Raw genomic sequence first — 23553 nt, 5'->3', positions numbered from 1 at the left:
GAAAACTGGGACATTTGCTGGCTTCCAGTCATAGAATCATAGAATCATAGAATGGTTAGGGTTGGAAGAGACCTTCAAAGGTCATCTAGTCCAACCCCCCTGCAAGGAGCAGGGACATCCCCAACTAGATCAGGTTGCTCAGAGCCTCATCCAGCCTGGCCTTGAACGTTTCCAGAGATGGGGCCTCCACCACCTTTCTGGGCAACCTGTTCCAGTGTTCTGTAACTCACATCATAAAAAATTTTTGCCTAATTTCTAATCTAAATCTACCCCCCTCTATTTTAAAACCATTACCTCTCGTCCTATCGCAACAGGCCCTACTAAACAGCCTTTCCCCATCTTTTTTGTAGGCCCTCTTCAGGTACTGGAAGACCGCTATCAGGTCTCCCCGGAGCCTCCTCTTCTCCAGGCTGAACAGCCCCAACTCTCTCAGCCTGTCCTCATAAGAGAGGTGCTCCAGCCCTTTTATCATCTTTGTGGCCCTCCTCTGGACCTTCTCCAACTGGTCCATGTCCTTCTTGTGTTGGGGGCTCCAGAACTGGACACAGTACTCCAGGTGGGGTCTCTCCCTCCAGGAGGGCAGAGTAGAGGGGGAGAATCACCTCCCTCGACCTGCTGGCCACGCTTCTCTTGATGCAGTCAACTAGGATCTCTCCAGACTTGGACTCTCCAGACCACTGAAAAATAATGGAGAGAGGTCCTATGATGACATCAGCCAGCTCTTTCAGTACCCTGGGAGGAATCCCATTGGGCCCCGTAGATTTATCCACATCCAGCTGGAGCAACAAGTCTTGAACAAGTTCAGGGTCAGCTGGGAGTTTATCATCCTCCAGGTCACAGTTTTCCAACACAGTGCTCAGGGGGTCCCAAGGCCCATCATCAGTGTTGAAGACAGAGATTAAGAAGGCATTAAATGTCTCTGCTCTGTCTACGTCCTTGTTTGTGGGGTGATTCGACCTCATCAAGTTACAGAGCAAAGTTATCCAAATCCTTCTTTCGCTTTTAACATACTTCAAAAAGCCCTCTATTGTTGTCCTTCACAGTGATGGCCATCTTGAACTCTAATCAAGTTTTGGCCACACAAATTTTCTTCCTGCAGTGGTAGATAGCATCTCTGTAATCCTCAAGGACTACACAGAAGGACTCAAGGCTGAATGGCACCCATGTTCTTTATCATCTGCACTACTTCCCACCTCATTGGAAATTATTAGATATGTCTTGTAATCTTGTAGATGCACATGTGTTCCTTGGAAGATGATATCTTTTCAGTCTGCCTGTCTTTCTTACAATTGGTGCCAAGATAACATGGCTTTTAGGAAACATTTTAGTAGAATTTGCAAGCGTGCCAAGGCACTGGCATTCTCAATCAGACACACAGCTGTGGAGGCGTGGAGCTATGGCATGCACGTTTCATTCAGCAGTTGCGGCTTCTGAAGCACACCAGTAGATAAGTACATTTCCACTGCTCCAGGCAATAGCTGTGCTCACAGAGGACGACCACCAGCTTCTGTGGTTATTTACAGGGTACATAGGAATGTGCATGTGGCTAATGGTCTGCAGTAGGTAATAACTGCAGATCTGTCTAGGTGTACACAGCTGTGTACTGCATGCAGCTCATTTTGCACCATAGGATGATTCTAGGATTTGGTTTCAGTCATTTTCCTCAAGGCTGTAGACCTTTTAACAAAACTTGGAAAACCTTGCCTGAAGTCTTATCTCATCTGACAAAAACAACTGTCAAACAGAGGATGATAGTCTGCTGTGTTTGGGAAGGGTCTTCACATCTCTGCATTTGAGAAGCCAGTTTGCTGTTGTAAGAGATGTAATTCCTTGGCTCAATTGCAATTTATCTGATATTGATAGTTTTTAAAAGGATTTTCTCCTTTTTCTGCATGAAGATGCACATATGGGAATGTATGAAGATGCACATACAGATAATCTCTACAGGAACAGCCTGTGAGGAGCAGCTAAGGACTCTGGGTTTGTCCAGTTTGGAGAAACAGAGGCTGAGGGGCACCCTAATTGCTCTCTACAGCTTCCTGAGGAGGGGAAGAGGAGAGGGAGGTGCTGAGCTCTTCTCCTTGGTATCCAGTGATAGGATGTGTGGAAATGGTTCCAACTTGTGTCAGAGGAGGTTCAGACTTGACATTAGGAAGCATTTCTTTAACAAGAGGGTGGTCAAACACTGGCACAGGCTTCCTAGAGAGATGGCTGATGCCCCATGCCTGTCAGTGTTTAAGAGACATTTGGACAATGCCCTTAATAACATGCTTTAACTTGATCAGCCCTGAAGTAGTCAGGCAGTTGAACTAGATGATCATTGATTTCCAACTGAAATAGTCTAGTCTGTTTTGTTCTGTTCTTTTTAACATCCAGAATTTGCCTGTGCTGAAGATCCTCTCCAAGTCACTCAACAAATTTCAGGCAAATCAAATGAAGGCAGTTGGGGCTTTTAACACCCCAGTTCATGACATGTAAAGCAAGATCATTTGTCCTCTGAGTCTCAAGGCCAAAAATTAAGAGACTTCCTCAATCCTGAGTGTCACATGTTTCCAGAGTTGCAATAATCTTAGTAAATAGTTCAGCTCTTGCTTCTGCCACCTTTTCTCATCTGCTTGCAAGGGACTCGGGTGATCCCTGGCAGTATAGTTTGGCGAAGAAGCTGTGCCACATGTAAAGAGGGTTTTGTTCCATCACTGCTGATGGAGTGCCCCAGGAGACTGGGACTAGTCAGCCTGCTTTTGCTCAGCCTGGTTCCTAGGCCATCTCCTCATTCCCAGTCCTGCATGCTTTCAGTGGAAGGACACTGAGGAAATACCCTAGTTGAGCTACTGGTCACTGAAGAGGGGTAGAGTTAACTGTGCTTTACAGATGCCTTTTAGCCATGGAGGTGCAAGGTTGTTGAGGTAGTTGAGGGCACGGGAGCGTGACACTCTGTGTGGGAGGCCATGTGTGTAAAATGAAAATTATGGCTTGGGAGGAGTGGGTTATGGGAAGAACATCGTGGTTGATTTAAAGTTGTTTAATTTTCCATGCTATGTGTGTGCAGTGTATAACATAACTTTAACATAAACATCTCACAAAATTATATTTAATTCAGAAACTACATTTACATGTTTCATCTTTTAGCAGACGGAGTGCCTCCAGAATTTCAAATTGGTGGAAGTGCTTATGGGCAGTAAGCAAGGTAAGTGAGGGAGCATTGGCCAAAGGCACATCTGTAACTATTCTTGTAGCTTTTTTTTTTTCCTTTTAGCACAATCACAGTTAATTTTTTACAATAAATGCCTTCACAAATGAAACTTCACCATCATGTTGAGATACTTAATTAGAAGCGATGTTGATTCTTTTTGGTCTTGTGTGTCCTGTGGGAATGTGGTTCGCTGCTCTTTCTTCATCATCACATAAAGGTTTATTAGTGGATTAGTGGTTTCTGGTGGATGTTGACACTTTGGCAAAGAGCCCTGTTTTGGGGAGCTGCCTTTAACTGACATGATTTTTTTTTTTTTTAACCGCAGTTATTTAGTAAAGATTAATTGTGAAGTTCATTTGGCTCCATTCCTTCTCTACCGTTTCCCCTTGCCCCTGCCCTCAAACAAGAGTAAATGCAAGTCCTGAGATAGTCCGAGTATTTGTGTGCATTATGAAGTACAGAAATGTATAGTCTTAGCACTGCTCAAGGGATTTGTGATACTGCAGGAGCTGAGCTGGTGTTCTCCAAGTTCACATCGCTTTGTGGTTCATTATTTGTAAGGCTGCATGGAGAGATAAATAAAGCCACAGAAGTAGTCTGATAATGCCCTGGCCACACCCAAGTAAATATCTTTGTAGTTCAAATACTAGACTGATACTTTGCTTTCTTTGTGAGCGTTATCAGTAAGTTGTTTTATAAGGTTATTGAGCCTCGCAAATGTCTTACCCTGGTTGGTTTCTGGTGCTCTTGTTTTAAAGCAGCATTTACAACCTCATTTTAGCTGGAAGTTGTTATGATTGTTTTACTATTTTAATAAAATACAGAGGTTGGTTATTACTGAAGTTGTCAGGGAATGTAGTTTTAAAGTCTTCTGTCAAACAGTTAGCTTGTTACCAAAGGTACTGCTTGTCTTTTCAGTGGCTTCAAGCTCCTTCAGCCTTTTTTTAAAGGAGGGTGGTGTTTAAGAACTGTGAACAAAATCAGGCTGTTCAAAGCACCTACATGGTTTTTCTGTTGAGTAATGAGTGGCTCAGGTCTGTATAGTCCTTTATGTTAATGTTGTGGTAATGTAAAGTGGTACACAAAGTTGTGAATTTTCCCTAAAATTTTTTGTATTGTTTTTGTTTAGCTCAGTCTGATAATAACTTAAAGTGCTTTCAAACATGATTCATATTCTTACTGTCTCTAGTTCAGCGCATGGTACTGGACAATCAGGAGCTGATTCTTAACAGACTCAAGGACATAAGAAAGGTAAATCTGAAAAAGAAATATGATTGGTTTTTATAGCAAATGGGGAGTTCCCTTTCTTCCTGAAAAAGTGAGTAATCAGTTACCCCGGCAGCAGGCTCATCTGTAAAGGAGCCAAGGGTTTGAACTGAAGTTTGTTTCTGTTCGTGGTATTCTCTAGGCGTAGAGGACTTGATTGCTAAGTTCATAACTATTTGGGATTTTGTTTTACAGTATCTTTTTGCCAAATGTCACATCATTTATTTTTATTTATTTTGGTAGACTTCAATACGTCAGATGAATCAAACAAGATTTTACATTATGGAAAACAGTAAATCCGTTGTACGAGTAAATTTATTTGTTGGTGGCCTTCCACCTCAGCTTTCCCGTGAAGAATACACAAATATTCTCAAGGATGAATTAGCTATCAAAAGTAAGTATATTTTGAAATATATTCACCTGTACAGAATAAAATGTAGTAGCATCTATTGCTCCTTTTTATTTTTTTTTCTTAATGTTTTTGGACCTTATTTGAAAAATCAGTTTGCCTTGGACTCTTCCAGGGGTCTTTTTAATTAATTTTAACATGTTCATGGTTGCATGAGAGATGTAACATCTCATTATTCACAGAATTATTATTACATTACTTGAGTTACATGTGACCACACAATTTTTTTAGTGAAAAAGCGTCAGTTTTTAGAATTGAACTGTACATTCCTTGTATCATTCAAATTATGGCAGTGCAGTTTAATTTGCTGTGCGTGAATGTTCTTTGCCTTTATTAACCGCTGACATTTTTTGCATGGGCTGTCCTCCATGTTATTCATGAGCTCTGTGCCTGATCACAGAAAAGTATGAGCAGTCTGTGCACCCACGTATGGACAAGCACTCAGTGAAAAGAGTTTATTTTTATTTTTCAAAGAATTTTAATTGATTTTTCATAATACTCTTTCAACCAATGTGTTCTATAAACGGTGTCAGGAATGCATCATGCTTTTTATTTCAGGAAACGAAGCATTTTTCCCAATCTCTCATGTAACTTCAAGAGGAATTAAACTTTAAATGCCAGAAAGAATTCATAGTCACCTTTTATGAAAATCAGTTTAGCTTTTTTAACTTGCAAAGTAAACTTAGGAGAGGGAAAGTGTTAGCTGGAGGTTCTCCCTATATTTGTATAACTTTTAATATTTATTTATATTATATTTATGTAACTTTAAAAAATATTTTAAATATTTACTCTAAATGTACCCAAGGTTTTATGTGTTTATATTTTTACCCTTTGCAGCAAATGTAGTATCTGTGAGTCATGTTTATCAAGCACAAGGTAAGCATTAAGATTTTTAGTCTTGCAAACAATGTCTATTTTCAAAACTGCAGCCTAATACTAGAGACTTTAAGCTCAGAGTATGTTAGTCTTATTGCATAAGCAAAAACCCCTTCAGATAAAATTTAACACGTATTTATGAAGAGTGGTGGATTAGTGTTACCTTATTAAAAAAAATTTAAAGTTTGGCTTTGTGCCTTGTATACCAGAAAGTGGTAATATTTCATCATAAAAATAAGATTTGAAGTTGCACTTCAACTGAGTTGTCTAACACCACTGAACTGTTAGAATACCTTCAAATGCTCTCTCTTTATTTTGACTTCTAAAATACTAAAATTTGGTACTGCTTTTGAACTTGATGTGATTTTTTTCACCATCACTATTTCCTAGCACGATGTTACGTAGGAGTTCAGTGGCTGGAAGTCTGAAGAAAATCAATATACTTATCTCTGCATTCATCTTTTGAGCTATTGCTTTGCTTTTGATGTACAAATTTTATTTCAGCAAGGTCAGAGAAGCCATGAGGCTTCTGAGAGCCAGAGCAGCAGTGGCTCTGTGCAGCTTTACTGCAGTGGTCAGGTGGAGATCTTAAAACTTAATACGTCTGGAATTTATATTTTGTATATTTAAGTGTCCATATCTGAGATGTCTCACGTCCTTTGGCAGGTTTAACTTACACATGACCACTGAATGAATCTTTCTGTAGTGTGATTTTGAAGATGGATGTATGCTTCCTCTGTGTATTTGCTGTCTCCACATGGCTAGTTAATACTGACTTCTCATCAGGAAAACCGTAAAGCTTTCAGATGTGCCTTCTCCTTTTCCTATTTGTCAATGGAGAATAGTTGTTTTTGTGATACTCTTCTCTTGTCACAGCTTCATTTACCTGTATGTGTTTTGTAGATGTTTCGTCTTGTATGTGATTTTTATTATTCTTTGTGTTAGTTCACTTACTGAGTTTTTTTGTATTTCTGATAACTTCCCAACTCTCACTTTTGGTTACAGCCAGATTGTGTTACCAGTTTACCTTTCACATGCTGTCTGTTACACACTTTGATCTTGTCCTGCCTGTTTTTGTCCTTGCTAAGTATCTTACTTTAAACTAACTTGTCAGTATTTTATTTTCTTTTATTCTTCCTTTTTGTCTTCCCTTCTTCCCCAGCTTCCCATACAGTTCCTAAGCAGACATCTTAAATTGATTCCCAAACCAACTCTTTGCTTGTAATAATTCTTACTGAGATACTATCAGTGAACAGAACTACTGGATTTTTAGTAATGAGATACAAAATGAAATGTGATACCTTTGTCACTTTTTCATGAGAACAGCCTGTTTAGTTATGATGAAGAGTATGCAAATAGGCCATACTTCTGAAGACCAGAGGAGGTCTTCCAAGTATGCATCAGTTCTGTGCTGCATTTCTTCTTGTCCTCAAACTGCTTTGCTTTAACAGAAATCTGGCTTGTGTTTGAGGTTATGAAGGAAGGCTTAAAAAAATCAAACAGCCCAATTCACTTATAACGAACAACCACAAGTGTTGCAGAGTAACTTTTACTAAATAACGTCCTGACTAAACTCAGTAAACTTTTGCTGTCATATGATGATACTTATTTTCTAGTAGTAACAGAAAATGTAAAAAATAGTTATGATGCCTCTTTACAGGTGCTATTGTACTCGAAATTTCATGTTTTTCTGAAGCTGAAAGAATATATATGCTAGTTAAAGATACGACTGTCAATGACAAGCCTCTGAATGCCGTGGTGATTCCTGAAGTTGTGGTAAGAGATGGGTTTGAATTTAAAATATGTCTTTGAAATTAAAACAACTACCTTAAGACTTTTTCTGCTAGATGTAAATGAAAATACATTTTATTAAAAAAAAAGCCTTACAGTGAGTTTCTGTAAGTAGTTTGATGACAAAAAAGTACTTGAGAGCCTGTACTTCACGTATATGATACACTTCTGTGAGTTGTCACTTGTCCACTGAGTTCTCAGGAATAACTGTACAACTGCATAACTATACAACTATAAAGGGGAGAAAACCAATTTTTTTTTCCTTTTTATTTCTTTCAATGATCAAGACGTTAGGTGGGGCTTTAGGTTTAGCTGACATGTCTTACAGCAACTTTGTTTTGGGGACTAAATGTATTTTCTCACTAACCGTGAGGTGAAGTACTACTGCAATCTTCACATTTTACAGTATCTTCATTTCCCGCATTCTGTAGCAGAGGTAGTTGGACCTTGTTTAAATGCTGCATTGTGGATTTCAGAGGAAAAGAGTCTTTTGAAAGACTTAGTGCAAGAGTCCTTTCACAAATTCAGGCTTGATTCTGATTTATTATTATTTATGGTTACAAATCACTTTCCTATTAATCAGTTGGTTTAATAATAGGTTTCATGTTACCAAAGCAGATTCAGAGTCAAAAGAGGGAAATGGTTCCCTGAGGAAAGTGATTTTTAACCGGGATGATTTAAATTCTGTCCAAAGCCTGTGGCTTTTGGCTGAGCTGTTGTGTGTCTTGCAGTTACTGTCTTTCTGGAGTTGCATTATGGTAAGTGAAGTGAAGATTTCATGCATGGTGTGTGAAGTTGAACATGCTCCATTCTGTTGATTACATGCATCTGATTTCCTGACACTAGATATGTTTGCAGTTAACTTCTTGATGCCAGGAAAATACAGATAGTGCTGTTATCTGATGCAAGATATTTTTTAGAAACTCCAGTTCAGGGGACTGTTAGGGATTAATTCCTAATACCTAAGGAGGAGAGAGGGGCTGTACATATACACATCCATTTTTATTTCCATTTAATAATGTGTATGTTTTATATTTGGTTATTTCACTGAAAGGAGCCAAGAGTTAATCTAAATAATATCTCAAGTGTTGTTCATATGTGCTTTGGCCACCCACCTTACGCCGTTCACTGATTACCCAAAGTAAACTTGAGTGATTGTTGACCCTGCTTTGAGTAGCAACTGGACTAAATGACTTCCAGAGGTACTTTCCAACCTAGATTACCTTTTATCCTCTCATACTATTAGCCTTTGTTTATTCTTTATATATGTGACCACTTAAATACAGCACCAGGAAATGCTTATACAGGAATTGAGCACAATATTCAATTTATACTGTGTTTGACATTCCTGTTATGGGTGAAATCCAAAGAAAGTGGGAATGAAGAGCCAATGTGTAGTCTCAGAAGGAGAATGGGTGGTAGAACAAAGGCCACAGTGTTTAGGTTCATGAATGATTTTTCCACATTGGGACTTAAACAAACAAACCAAAACAAAACAGCCCTTCTTAGATGGTGATAAAAGCACAGAAGTAAATTGGTGGTTAGCAGGTTGCTGATCCTTTGTTTTCCTCAGGTGAGATTCACTTACTTTGTGGCTGTTATACCTCCTAAGGAGGAGGCCCAGTTCTAGTCTAGCATGGGCAGGTCTGCCAGAAGCAATTAATCCTCTTATTATCATTACTGAAAAGTTTGATTGTAGAACCAGTTTGCACTAACTGCTTATTAGAAAGTCAAGCAATCAGTGTGATCAGATGTGTTGAACTGTTCTGCTGTTTCATTATCTCAGGCCTTTAACAAATTAATCAATTTTCATTTCACAATATTAAAATAAATGAAAATACTCTTTTCATTGAAGCATAAAAAAATACAGTCTCTTAAAAAGCTGCGTAGCTGCTGTGTGTAAGGACCTGCAGGGGCAGTTTGATATCCCTCCTTGGTAGGACGTCAAGGTAAAAGTCATGGCAGGGCTGGATCTTTGAATTAAAGCTAATTTACCAGAACTCCTTTTGTAGTACTGGCAGATAAGGATATCAGCAGAGAGTTGTACGTGGCCGATATATGCACAAAGGTGACAAGTTTTTGTGGCTTTATCAGTAATGCCACTTATCAGTGGAGTGCCCTCTGATGTTCTAACTGTATTTAGATTATTTAAGAGTAGTATAAGCAGGTGTGGGAGTTTCCCAAATGGGTGAAACTTCCCATTTCATTCAATCCATTAATTCTTCACACAAATGTGTTCGACTTGAAAGTGTGATAGTTTAATTAGCCTCTTAGCTAAATTACCATGAAAAGTTACTTTCCACCCTTCTTCCACTGCTGCATTTCCCGAAAAAAGTAAAGAAAAGGTTCAAGCTCCTACTGCATTGACCCAGCTGCTGCTCCAGTTACGTTGAGACATCTTGCACATCATTCCTCACCAGAGGAATTTACTCCTTTCTGGCCAGGGTGGAGGAGGTTTGTGCTTGGGTTGTCCTGAGTCCTTACACATGGGAGATGCTGCAGACAGCCTGCTTGCCAGTGCTGAATTTTACTTGTCAGAGATATCTGCAGTTCCTGGAGAGAGCCTGCCACCCTGGAAGATGTACTGTGGTTGTCATGCTGGCAGGCCTGTGGCACAGAACGCCTTGTTCTGCTCCATCATCAGATGTGATGACACAGTACACTCCACAGAAAGAGGATTAGGGTGGATAATAAATACCTTGCCCCAGCCTGAAGCTGCGTTGTGCCAATCCTGACAAATGAAGTGATTCACAGCGACTGTCAGAGTGTCTAAATCACACGGCCTCCTTCAGCTATCTCTGAGAAACAAGCAATAAATCCCTTCCTGAAGGCCAGCCAACACAAAACCCCTCTGCAGATTTCACTCCTCAGGCTGAAGCCAGGGCTAAAGGGGGAAGGGAGTCCTCAGGCTGTGAGTCACACATCCCGTTCTGCCCAGTAACAAACTCATTCGTACATCCCCACTGGGGCTTTATTAAGGGATTTGAAAAAATTCTGCAGCATAAGAGTGCTATCCTTATGGCTGTAATTGTAATGGAGCCTGTGCTTTTCAGAAAGCGATGCAGCAGCGCTGCTCTGATGTACAAACTGTCATAGAGTTTTTAACCCCTACTGAAAAGTAATTCTTTTCTTAGAAACTAGTCTTTAGGGATTTAGCAGTGTTTCTTACTCCTTTAAGTGTAATGAAGAGTGATGATGGGAAGCAAGTTAACTGTAAGGCTAAGCACTTTCTAGAATACTTCTGTTAATTCTGCACAGGTGCGTTTAGTCCTAAATAGCTATAGTTAGGGATTTACATTAGAAGATGCTTAAACAAAGATGGTTTTGTGTGGTATGACTGCTCAATTTACCCTATATACAGATACCACATATACTGGTGATGAGTGGTGTTCCTCAGGGATTGGTGTTGGGACCAACTGTGTTCAACATCTTTGTCAGCAACATGGACAGTGGGATAGAGTGCACCCTCAGCAAGTTTGCCAACGACACCAAGCTGTGTGGTGCCGTCAACACGCTGGAGGGAAGGGATGCCATCCAGAGGGACCTTGACAGGCTGGAGAGGTGGGCCTGTGAGAACCTCATAAAGTTCCACCAGGCCAAGTGCAAGGTCCTGCACATGGGTCAGGGCAATCCCAGGCACAAATACAGGCTGGGCAGGGAATGGATTGAGAGCAGCCCTGAGGAGAAGGACTTGGGAGTGCTGGTGGATGAGAAGCTCAACATGAGCTGGCAATGCGCCCTTGCAGCCCAGAAGGCCAACCGCATCCTGGGCTGCATTAAGAGGAGCGTGGCCAGCAGGTCGAGGGAGGTGATTCTCCCCCTCTCTGCCCTGGTGAGACCCCACCTGGAGTACTGTGTCCAGTTCTGGAGCCCCCAACATAAGAAGGACATGGACCTGTTTGAGCAAGTCCAGAGGAGGCCAGGAAGATGATGAGAGGGCTGGAGCACCTCTCCTATGAGGACAGGCTGAGAGAGTTGGGGCTGTTCAGCCTGGAGAAGAGGAGGCTCCAGAGAGACCTTATAGAGGTCTTCCAGTACCTCAAGGGGGCCTACAGGAAAGACGGGGAGAAACTCTTTAGCAGGGCCTGTTGTGAAAGGATGAGGAGTAATGATTTTAAACTAAAAGAGGGGAGATTCAGACTGGACATAAGGAAGAAATTTTTTACAGTGAGGGGTTATGTTGGCACAGGTTGCCCAGAGAGGTGGTGGATGCCCCATCCCTGGAAACACTCAAGGTCAGGTTGGACAGGGCTCTGAGCAACCCGATCTGGTTGGAGATGTCCCTGCTCCTTGCAGGGAGGTTGGACCAGATGGCCTTTAGAGGTAATTTACAACCCAAGCCAATCTGTGATTCTATTATATTTTGTGACCTCTGGCCTGTTCGTGAGTCTTAGTGGCATCCAGGATAAATGTTTCACATTTTTTTTGATGTACAATACTGACATTTGACAATTGGGAAATTTTGATGGTAGTTTTCTAGAAACTGTAAATACATATTTGCAACAATATTTGGGTAAGATCTCAGACGACTTTCCAAAACACAGCTGTGCTTTTGAATGCCTTGGAGCTTACCACATCTCAAAAATCATTGCGATTCCCTGAAGTTTCTTATGAATTATTTTAGTTACTTGATTTTAAACCCAGTGTGTTAGAACTTGCCTATAAAGGCAAGTAATTAAAAACATGTGTTCAACATGTCACTTCTAAATGTTCAAATCCAGTATTTTTAGAAAATTATTTCCTTAGGAAGAGAAGGTAATCAAATGTTCTTGTCCACATTCAAGTAAGGGACTTATTTGACTTGAATGTTAGTCCAGTTTCTTTTCTCTCACTGTTTTTTAAAAAAGTTTTTGTTTACTTTGATCTACAGAAATGAAATTTTTTTCTTCCTACTATCCCCTTCCCCGCCTTTTTTAAACCTCACAAGTTTCTGGGGGTTGGACCAAGGCTGAGATTCCAGATAGCCTCTATTGTTCAGAAAGTTGAAATGACTGGAGTTGACATTTAGGTAGTAAAAAAGTTTTGAAGAGGAAGAAGTGGGAAGCGGACAGGTGGGAAGGTAGGGTAGAGTAGAAGCTGGAACAAGGAATGCAGGAAGGGAACAGCTTGACCTGTTACACCATGGGATGTGGCATTTCCTTTCAGAGCTGCTCTGCCTTCGTTGCTTGTGGGATTTTCAAAGGGCCATTCGTAATGGGGTATGGCAGATGATGGTGCGGGAACTGATGGAGTAATGAGAAGGGCTTTACTTCTGGAAAACCCAGAGCTCTGCTTACTATTTTTATTAATGCCTGTGATGGCTTGAGGGGAGGAAATCCACTTCTCTTGTTCGGATGTGTTGATCTTTGAGCTGCTGACCTTACAGCTCAAGAAGTCCTTCCTTTTTGTGACAGTGGCATGTATTGTTTTCCTTAGACTTCCTTTGCTGGCTATATTCTTTCTATGTGCTTAACAGTGTTGGACACACTTGGAATAATTGCTTCTGCTTTTTCAGTAAAACCTGAGTATGGAGGCAAGAGGTGTTTAGACCTAGCAGTCATCCCAGCAGAGCATGAAGGTTGGTCGTTCCTCTGGAAAAAGCTGTGTGGTCAGCTTTGCCACTTTTGTCTTCCCAACCTAGTTGTTTTGCCAACAGTGAGACCTTTCCAGTAAAACAAAAGTTTGAGGCTTTTCTGGCCCTTTGTCAGTCCAAATAGCCCTTGCTTGACAAGTTCGGTTTTGGTTTTTTGGTTTGTTTTTTTTTTTTTTGAGAAAGCATACGTGTTTTCACACTGAACGTCTCTGATGGAATCTAAAGGGTGAGGGAGGAAGGGGCAAGAGGAGAAGTGTGTGCCTGCTCCACCAACCTTCTTACCTGCTTAGTGTTCCTCTTCCCGGTGTGTTTTCTGTTTGTGCCTGCAATTCATGCTGGATGGCAGAGAGCAGGTAGACACAGAGGAGAAGGATTTTTATGTGTTTGCGGTATCTTGACACATCTGGCAGGGTGTGACTTGCAGAGGATTAGCACCCAGCTCAGTTAGGAAAGCAAAATTTGAGAACATATCTCAAATACTGGGAAGCCTCAAACAATGTTTTTTTAAGCATCCAAATAACTTCACAGGTAGGTGATGGTCTGGGGTGTCTCAACATCAGACTCCAGTTTGCTTCTCCACAAAGTTATTAATTTGTTGAGGTTTCTCCATTCTTTGTCTTGGTTCACACTCTGTGGTGGTCGCTCATAGACAACAGCCAACGGCTCTCTGGGTGCTGTCTCCTGCCCTCCGTAGCTGTTGGTATCTCTCTGCATGTTTGCATGCTGCGATCATGCTGCTGTCTCGCTGCCCCCTGAATCATTCTTGTCTAAATTGACTTATTTTTAGCACTGTTCTGTTCCCTGAATTCATCCTGTCAGCTGCGTGACAAATTGCTGTTCCCTGAATGCTGTCCAATTTGTAAATACAAATTACCACCACTTAGGGACTGTGGCAGACGTTTCTGGTTTGAAGCACATTTGTTGAAATGCCCAGTGGACTTTTCAGGCCTGTACCTGCCCCAAAGCCCTGAGACAGGATGGATGAAAGGTTTGTTGACATATTCTCATCTTTCTAGAACCATTTACGAGTCATTTTGCAGAATGGTTTATGGGCTGGCTGGCTGAAAACCAGTCCCAAGGAGGAGGTTCAGGTGGCTGGAAGTTTTGACCTCCTGTGAGGATGCAGGTGCCGTTCTCGTGCAGTCTGTGGAGTACCCCCAGGAAATCCCTCCTCTGCCACGTGTAGTGGTTTCCTTTGGAGTGGTTTCTGGACAGATACCAGGCTCCCTCGCAGCACGGCTGTGCTTTGAGAGCCCTTTCAGCAACAGCTTCAGTAGAGGTGTGAGGATCATCAGATACTGACACTGAATACTCCTGATAAAAAAATTTAAATAGAAATTTTCGACCTCTTATTTCGTGGGGAGGAGCATGCCAGTGTCTGCCCCAGACACCTTCATTTTGAAATGTTTTGTCCTTGTAAATTAACGTGTGTTCTAAGATGACCACAGAACTTACGACAAGTGTTTCATTTGTTTTGGGGAGAAGTTCTTTCTTTGCAAAGGAAGTGTTTGGGTTGTACATGTTTCTGGAAGGTACCTTATCCCTCACGCTATTGTTTGGCATAGACTATTTACTGAAAATGTGTAGGAAGAACTACTTACAGTGCCTTTGTTTTTAACATTAGGCTCAACTGTGTAGTTGGAGTGGGTTAAGGAAGCTTCAGTTACCAGAAAAACAAGATCAGCAGTGAACCTGTCCATTCTCTGGACATTGAATCTTTTTACTTATCAAACCTGGATTTTTTTCTACTGAGCATCAAGGGAACATCAGGAAATACTTCTGAGATGCAGTAGTAATTTTCCTGCCTCGTCATGGTTTTGGCTAATCCTTTTTCTTGTCTTCTTTCAGGCTTCCAAGATACCCCAGAACTGCTGCCCACTTCTTGTATTTGTGAATCCCAAAAGCGGTGGTTTGAAAGGTCGGGATCTGCTGTACAGTTTTAGAAAGCTGCTAAACCCACATCAGGTCTTTGAACTTACCAATGGTGGCCCACTGCCTGGGTAAATCATAATATTTTTTTATTTTTTTAACTTATGTTGTTTTGTTTGGTTTTTTTTTTTTTTTAAGTGGATCAGATTGACTTGTTAATGTTCTGGTTTTGTTTAGTGAAGGGGGGCTAAATCTAAATTGCTTCTGTTCTATGCCTAAAGACCAGAGCAGTGGATCACTCCTTCTGACTAGTTCTCACAGTGAAAACAGACTTCAATTTTGCAGTTCTCTAAAGAAATGAGTAGTTCCTTATATATATGCTTGTGTCAAGTCTAAGAGAGTCCAGTCCTGGGAAAGTCATATGCACTTTACAATAACACAGATTTAATAATTACTAAAAATAAAAAGATTTTATAATCAAATGGGGATGGAAAGAGAAATGTCACATTGCCTGACGAGGGCTCATTTTTACTTTTATTTTTTCTGCTGTTTCATGGGAACTAACAGGAAAGTGTAATAAAATTTTCTGTCTTGACTCTTGAACCTTGGCCACAATTGCAGAATTAACAGGGCCTGCCTGATCACAGCTGCAACATTTCTAAATACAAGGAACAGAACGTAATGTGCTTGTAGGGAGGCAGGAACAGATTACTTGATTTAATCAACACCACTTTGTTACCATCTTCATAAAACTGCAAGTGATGGTTGTAGCCTACTCAGAGTAGCCTCATTCCTTCAGCACTGCTTTAACAAAGGACTGTCATGGCAAGCTCTTCAAAACAAAAGCTTTTGTGGGAGAAACACAGCTTATGCAGGAAGTAAGAAAACCAAGGTGCACAAACTATATATCTTTTTTTTTTTGTCAAAACTGTATAATTCGGTTGTTTTTCTCATGCAGTTCAAGCTGCAACTTCAGTAATTCATGTATTTTGTTTTGCCTATGGAATCTCACTGTAGCTTTATGGTAAAATGCTTCCACTTGTTCATTGCTCCTTGTGCAATGGGAAATAAAAATTCCTTTGCAGGATATCTCAGTATATAGGAGGAAGAGCCACAACAGGTAGGAGTGACCAGGAAAACAGTACTATGAAGAAGAAAATGTAGTATAAGTCCTTTGACTAAGTGAAAAAAACCCTGCCTTTAATCAACATCTCCACTAGGATTTAGTATAATAGATGTTCACATTGAAATTATGAATAGTTAGATCTCTGTGTGTTTGGTGAAAAAGGAATTGATTAACAATTTAACTCTGGCTGTGAAGAATCTTAGAAGAATGTGGTTTTGATTCTTTTTAAACAGCTTTATCTGAAAGTTCCTGTTTTTCCATTCACTTTGTTGAAGTTGGTCCTGAAACTGACGGTGAAGGGAGGGGAAAAAATCCAGTAATAATGTGTTATCTGAAATAGCACGTTACGAGGCCTTGCTTTTCCTGTACTGCATTGTAACATTTCTTTTCCCCTTTGCACTGTTTTTCAATGGAGGTTTCACACGTTCTCTAAAGTCCCTTCCTTCCGAGTGCTGGTGTGCGGAGGGGACGGCACTGTTGGCTGGGTCCTTGGTGCGCTGGAGGAAATCAGGCACAAGCTGGTGTGCTCAGAGCCCTCAGTTGCGATCTTACCTTTAGGAACAGGTGAGAATCACAGCAAGCACTGTTCTTCCGAGGGCCAGAGTCCTCCAGAAGTTTTATCTTCATTTATCCATTTGACAAACAACTCAGTTTTGCAGTAGAGATGCTATGACTGGGTTCTAGCCAGTGCTGGAGAGCAAATGCAATATCAGCTTTTCAAGGAAATGTCAGTCATGCTTTCTGAAGGAAAATCGAGCAGCAGGGGTGTTGGTGTGGGTGTATCTGAGTGGGCAGGAGTTGGAGAGGGCAAAATGTTCTCCCTCAGCAACTAGAGGAGCATTAGCTCTTGCTGTAAACCAGTGAACTCAGCAGCTTTCTGACTTCTCAACTCCATAGCAAGTTTTTCTATTACTTTTTGTGAATACTTTTCAGATGACACAGGGTATCTGTATGTGATACTAAGCACAGGTGCAAGCACAACTCTTAGATATTTTTTTCTACCTGTTAGCTTTTGAGTCCAATGTAACTACTTCTGTGACTTCTCTTGAGTGCCTTAATGTGATTTGATTTTTAGAACAGGACTGATGCACTTTTTGCTGCTTTTAGCTAACTTATGAAATGGAGTCATATTTTGGGGTTCTTCATTGTTGCCCAGGTAATGACTTAGGGAGGGTCTTGCGCTGGGGAGCTGGCTACAGTGGGGAGGACCCCTACTCGATCTTGGTTTCCGTGGATGAGGCAGACGATGTCCTTATGGATCGCTGGACTATCCTTTTGGATGCAGAGGAGCCAGCAGAAGGTACAGAGAATGGCGTTGTGGAATCTGAGCCTCCAAAGGTAAGCTGAGCACCGTTTGAGTTTGATTCTTAGGAACTGTTGTTCCTAGTGAAAATCACAAAGATGATAGATACTAACATAGTTTAATCTTTTATTTCTCGCCTGTCTTTGAGCTTGGGCCCTACTGAGCTATTCCTTAGTGAATACAGCGTACGTCTGGATCTAGTCCTTCAGTTGTGGTACGATCGGTTGGCTGCAGAATACACTTCATAGCTGTTCAGCAAAAAGTATTTGATAGAGCATTAAGTGACAATGGCATTCCTATTTGCTTCAGTTGTAAATAACTTTATTTCTGAAATAAGAAAAGCTTTTTAAAGGAACACCAAACACTTTCCAGAACAGTAGGGAAACTGGAGTCTCAACCAAAAAACACCCCATCTCCCCAAAAAAGTACTCTGATATTTTCTTGAACAGTTTTAAAATGACTATGACTTGCTAGCATATACAGGAAGCAAATCCTTCTGTCAGCTTACTGTCATTACATGTCTGTATATGTGGCATCTGTTCCGTTTTGGTGTCTGGTTTTTTTGGAGTGAAATTCCCTATCCCTTGGTTCATATTACTGGTTTCTGTTTAGGAAAATTAAAATGATGGTTGTAGATGGTGACTTCAGAGTTTTCTGTGAATCCTGGTTTTGTTTACTTTCTGACAAAACAAAGAGATTGGACATGAAGGTGGCAAAAAGAAAGTAGGAAATTCTAATAATGCTAGCAATTGTCTAAGGTTTTAGTCCAGTCACTGGAACATCCTAGGCATTATGTGTCAGCTGGAGTATTCAGGTTGCTCAGATTGCAGCTATTTTTCACTTTGTGGAGACAGGGGTTGATTTCATAGAATCATAGAATGGTTTGGGTTGGAAGGGACCTTTTAAAGGCCATCTTATCCAGCCCCCCTGCAAGAAGCAGGGACATCTCCAACCAGATCTGGTTGCTCAGAGCCTCATCCAACCTGGCCTTGGATGTTTCTAGGGATGGGGCATCCACCACCTCTCTCGTCAACCTGTGCCAGTGTTTCACTACCCTCATTGTGAAGAACTTCTTCCTTATGTCTAGAGTAAATCTACCTCCCATTTTAAATTTTAAAACCATTACCCCTTGCCCTAGCACTATAGGCCCTACTGAAAAGTCTGTCCCCACCTTTCCTGTAGGCCCCCTTTAAGAATGGGAAGGCCATTCTAAGGTCTCCCTGGAGCCTTCACCCTCCAGGCTGAACAGCCCCAACTCTCTCAGCCTGCCCTCACAAGAGAGGTGCTCCAGCCCTCTGATCATCTTCCTGGCCTCCTCTGGACTCGCTCCAGCAAGTCCACATCCTTCTTATGTTGGGGGCTCCAGAGCTGGATTTGCCCTGAGTGCCTAATCTGCTTTTTAAAGGTGAAGGGTGAGAGAGTCAGTGACTAGATTAGTAACTTGAGGGAATGAACTGGCTTGCAAAGGAAGAATTAATTGCCATTTCTCTGTGAATCTGTAGAAACTTGAGACTGGCATATAGGGAGCTACTTGAAATGCAGGTGAGTAGGTGAAGTTAAGTTCTTCACTAGTCTGGTTTAAGCTGGTCACCTTCCAAAGTAAGGAAGAGATCTTCCCAGAGATGTCATGATAAAATCATGGTTGATGTCAAAAATATGTTTAGCAACTTGTGTAGTTATTGCATAGAATCACTTTGAGAAGTTGGGTTAGTTTTATTTCTGCATTTGTTTTTATTTCTGCCTTATTATATTTGTTACTTGCAATTAAGATTAAATTTTGAAGTTTCTAATACTTTGGAAATAATGACTACACATGTCAACAATTTTCTGTACAGCTTTATTTTTAGTGCAGTGTTTCTGGAAAATGTTTTCCAGAATCTGTCAACATGCAAGTGACTTGGAAGGATCATCTGCAAAGCTTGCTTTTGTTGAAAAATTTTGGAACCTCTTCATTTATTAACGTAAGGAGGAAATAATACAAATTTTTTTTTGTCAGATTGTACAGATGAACAATTACTGTGGTCTTGGCATTGATGCAGAGTTGAGCTTGGACTTTCATCACGCTAGAGAAGAAGAACCAGGGAAATTTAATAGCAGGTAATCCTGGGGAGACTAGGGGTGAAGGGCAAACTGTGGGATTGCATAACTTCCAACTTAGACTATGGCTGATAATCTTGAAATACTACAGATATCCACAAAAATATTGCTTGAGGCCGAGCTGGCACAGGGAGGAATTAAGTTAGCCAGGAACTCATAGACACAGAATTCAGGGGTTTTGTTTGGTTTTCTTTTTTTTTCTTTCTCTTCCCCTGCCCCCTCCCTTTCCTTTACCAAAAGAGAACACCAAAGCAGTGTTTGGAAGCTTTCTCATTGTTATTCATCATACTTATGTGCCAGTACCTGCAATACTGAGTTGAATTAAATTTTGAGGTAGTGGAAATCTCTCTTATTCAAAGCATTTAGCAGGAGGGAGGGCAGTGCTGCTACACGAGCAATAAACACATTGTTCAGAACTTCTTTGTACCTTTTCCACCCTTGCTTAGTGCTGTGGTAGCATCTGCGTGCTGGAAATAAGGATGAAAAAAAGATCTCTGTACCTCAAGTGAAACTGTGATTGAAAAGGTGTGGAGAGAGATCTTCTGCCTTTCTGGCATGCAGATCAGTCAATAACAGTACTTTTTCTTCTTCCCATAATCACTGAAACGGATGAGGAAAAAATAATCACATTTGTGTTATTAATCAGTAGTTCCTTGTAGAAACTTTTTGTCTGCTTTCCCATATGTTTGTGAGTAAACGTCCTCTGAATTTGCTCTCAGTTGCCAGAGAGAGCTACAGCCAGTTACAACTACGCAGCATCCAAATCCTAACCACTAAAAATATTCTCTGACCAGAAGTGACTGTAATGATGTGTAATCTCTCCTATCTTGGAGTGTTCTCTCTATCCTTACAGGTGTTGCTCATGTTTTGTTTTTTTTTCTTTAAAATGGAGTAATACAAGGTATTGTTTGTGGTACATAAGTTACTCTTAGACAGTGGTTTGCATTTTCAATCCACTGGATTAAAAACATCATGAGTAGTAAAATTGGATAATAAGTTTGCATATAGCTGTTCTAGTGTATAAAACTGTTCTAGATTTACTTGTGCAATTAATATAATTGTAATATAATGTAAGAGTTATGGTCATTCTTCCTTTAAAATTTACTACTCTGACTTCGCAAAGCTGCGGTACTTTAAAAGATGTGCTGTTTCCTTATTGCCACTGTATTTAAGGATTATACTTTAACTTTGTTGCCCTGTGTGCTTTTTCTCTATGGAATTTTTATCTCAGTGAGTTAATGATGTGCAGCACCTGCAGTGCAGTGAGTGATGACTTGGTACCATTCTTGCACACCTTTTTACATGTGTATTTGGACACTGTGTAAGCATGTGGGCATCTTGAAGGGCATGTGGGAAAGAAGAGGATTTTTTTTTTTCTTTTGTAAATCTGAAGGGCTACATATTTCTGTGATTGAAGATCTAGAATAGAAACATGAAATAATAAATTGATACTGAGGTACAGTTTCGCAGGAGACAAACAGCTTGTGCAGGCTAACAGTGCTGAGCCATGATTGTTGCCTGTCACTGCCTGTGACGATGATTGTTAAAATTGCTGGCTTTACCCTTTCCCAGCATAAGCAAGTGCAAGCTCTTGCTAGCAAGGTATTAGCATTGTAAAAAATTATTTTCAGTAAATTAACTAAGGAGGGTGGCTACTCAATGCCAGATACAAGAGCTGCTGGCACGGGAACTTGTGTGCAGAACAGGAAGTTTCACATTGCGGCAAAAGAAATTGCAGGTAATCCTTGGAAGAGGAACGGGCTTGAGTGCGCTTCTGAATCGAGACCTTAAGCTGGTAAATGTCTGGAAAGCTGTGTGCTCTCTGGCCTCACGCTGTAGAGTCTCTTTACATGCTCAGAACTCCTTACATTTGACTAGGAGCTCACAGTGCAGTGATGACTTCCCTACAGGGAATTTAGTGGTGAACTTGCATCATAGGGCACATGGAAATAGCCTATGTGGTGGCAGTGATGGTTTTTACATTGTTGAGTGCCAAGCTATGTGAGTTTTTTTCACAGTGTAAAACTTAAGGATTGAGGCATCTGCCTTCATTCCCCCATTCCTCTGGGATTCTGGAGCAGTCTTTAGGGTTGCCTGTCACAGAAGAGACCACATCTTGTTTGTGCCATCCAATATTGTCAGGAGACTGCTGTGGTAGGCAGTGTCCTGGATGTAAGGTTAGGCAGGGATAATACTCTGCATGATTTAATGCACGTTTAGAATTGTTTTACAAAGATACAGAACAGTTCTCTCTCTTGGTGGGGGAAAGGTTTGAAGGTATTGGTTGTTTGATTTATCAGTTGCGGGTTTTAAAATGCTACAACGGCTACTGGCTAACTCAGTTTTTCCATCTTGGGTCCTCTGCATCTGAACGTAGTAAAGTTCTTTCCCAGCCAGTAAGATCACCCTAATAAAAGCACTGAAACGGCTGCTAATTATTGGTCAGAGCTCTTAGCTTTTGCAGTGGTGGTTTCCCACCCAGTGGTGGGCTTATTGAATTGCAAGACGGGATAAAAGGTGGTCATTTTGTTTCACTTGATAGCTTTCCATGCTATGCGCTGCAATTCTGAGAGGTTTGCATCTGAGAGATGTTACCTAGCTGTTTGTTAGGGGAATTGCACTTCATTTAAAAAGGCTTGGCGCACAGATTTCTTTTCCATCCCCTTTTATTAAGAGTTCCCTAAACCTGCCCTTCTAGGTGTGCAGTAGTTGGTAAGAGCTCTGAAAAGTCTGGCTTTCTGCATCAGCTCAGTTTGCTTCTTCATGACTGTTGAGGAGTGGCTGCTTCATTTTGTTTTCATGAAGGCTTGGGAAGCACTTACCGATGGTCTTGCTTCCTCTGGCCACCAGAGGCACTTGCCGCTGGGGCAACAACCACAGAGGTGATTAAACTAACAGTGTAAGCTGGTGCTGTGGTGTCTCCTTGAGTCTGCGGAGACTTGTTCATGGGACTTTTTTAAGAGTAAAGGGTGTTTTTCAGTTTGCTCTGTCAAAGATAAATATAGGATTGCAATACTTTTAAAAAAATTGTTTACTTTCATGATCCATTAAACTCATATAGGATCATCTTTTAGCTTTATCTATTCTGAGAGGTTCAATTAGCTAAACTGAAGAATCAGTCCAACCTTCTGAATGTCCCTCAGGAAGGGTGTATATAGCTTTATGGGTGTAGCCAGTGGGGCATCAAGCAGTGTGTGAATGTTGGCTATACCTATAGTGCATCTTTTGTAGAAGAGCAAACCAAAGGGTGATTCCTGAGCAGTGTTGGATGACAGGAAACTTATCTGAGCAGTACGATGTTACTTCCATATCTGTACTCTAGAGAGCCTTCCAAATAGTTCTGGGATGATGTAATGATGCACGTGTTGCAGCTGAGCTGATGCAAGGAGTCTCTGGCTCCATGGGGATGGCTGAGCTGCATATAACGCCCTGCCTTCCTCTCCTATCCCCGTTAGTGTCATTTACAGCAGTGACGGCAATGTGGGTCTCACTTAATACAAACTTTGATTTCCTTCAGCACGTACAAGGTGTTGGAGACTGCTCCACGGACAATGTCCTCCTTCCTGCCATGCTAATTAACTGTGGTGAAACTACTATCTGCAAAATGTATCTAACAAAGGGTTTGGTTTAGAAGATGCTTATCCTTTCTACTCAAGTGGCAAGCTAGTATGTTACTGGCTACTGCTAGCAGTGGGCTGACAACTTCCTGGCACCTTCTCTCCGAATCATGACCCACATGTAGATGTGCAAAGAAGGGTGGTGATTCTCTCTAGCAGTGGATGTGCAAAGATCACCCTTCCAAGCTGAGGCCACCATTTTAATCATAAAATCTTTCACTCGCCTTCAAAACCATTGGGTAGGAATTGACGTGGTAATGTTACAGAAATCAGCTTGTTCATTCTTATTTGTTCTCAATGTCCTAATAAGATACATAAATGGAATGCAAGAGTGGAGTCATAGAATTTAATCTCTGACAGATTTAACCTTTGTTGTGCCTCACGGGGTGCTATATCCAGTGTCTCTGGATCTTGTGGACCTCAGTGGTCCATCA

At 41.0% G+C, this 23553-nt stretch overlaps 1 protein-coding gene across 5 annotated transcripts in view; it reads left to right on the top strand.

Annotated features, from left to right (window-relative positions):
• Positions 1-23553, top strand: part of DGKQ (diacylglycerol kinase theta) — a 101107-nt gene that overhangs the window by 63035 nt on the left and 14519 nt on the right. For 2 of the 5 annotated variants that reach the window (XM_086770275.1, XM_086770278.1), the window contains exons 11-19: positions 3130-3187; positions 4383-4444; positions 4703-4853; positions 5706-5744; positions 7405-7520; positions 14956-15107; positions 16518-16666; positions 17259-17440; positions 19402-19502. In XM_086770275.1, the coding sequence (XP_086626401.1) occupies positions 3130-3187; positions 4383-4444; positions 4703-4853; positions 5706-5744; positions 7405-7520; positions 14956-15107; positions 16518-16666; positions 17259-17440; positions 19402-19502 (1010 nt within the window). The remainder of the gene's footprint in view (positions 1-3129; positions 3188-4382; positions 4445-4702; positions 4854-5705; positions 5745-7404; positions 7521-14955; positions 15108-16517; positions 16667-17258; positions 17441-19401; positions 19503-23553) is intronic. The other 3 variants (XM_086770276.1, XM_086770279.1, XM_086770277.1) reach the window with 3 other exon arrangements.

The sequence above is a fragment of the Chlamydotis macqueenii genome, chromosome Z, assembly GCF_036417535.1.
Source record: "Chlamydotis macqueenii isolate bChlMac1 chromosome Z, bChlMac1.mat, whole genome shotgun sequence".
Taxonomy (NCBI): Eukaryota; Metazoa; Chordata; class Aves; order Otidiformes; family Otididae; genus Chlamydotis; species Chlamydotis macqueenii.
This window is presented reverse-complemented; position numbering and strand designations above follow the sequence as displayed.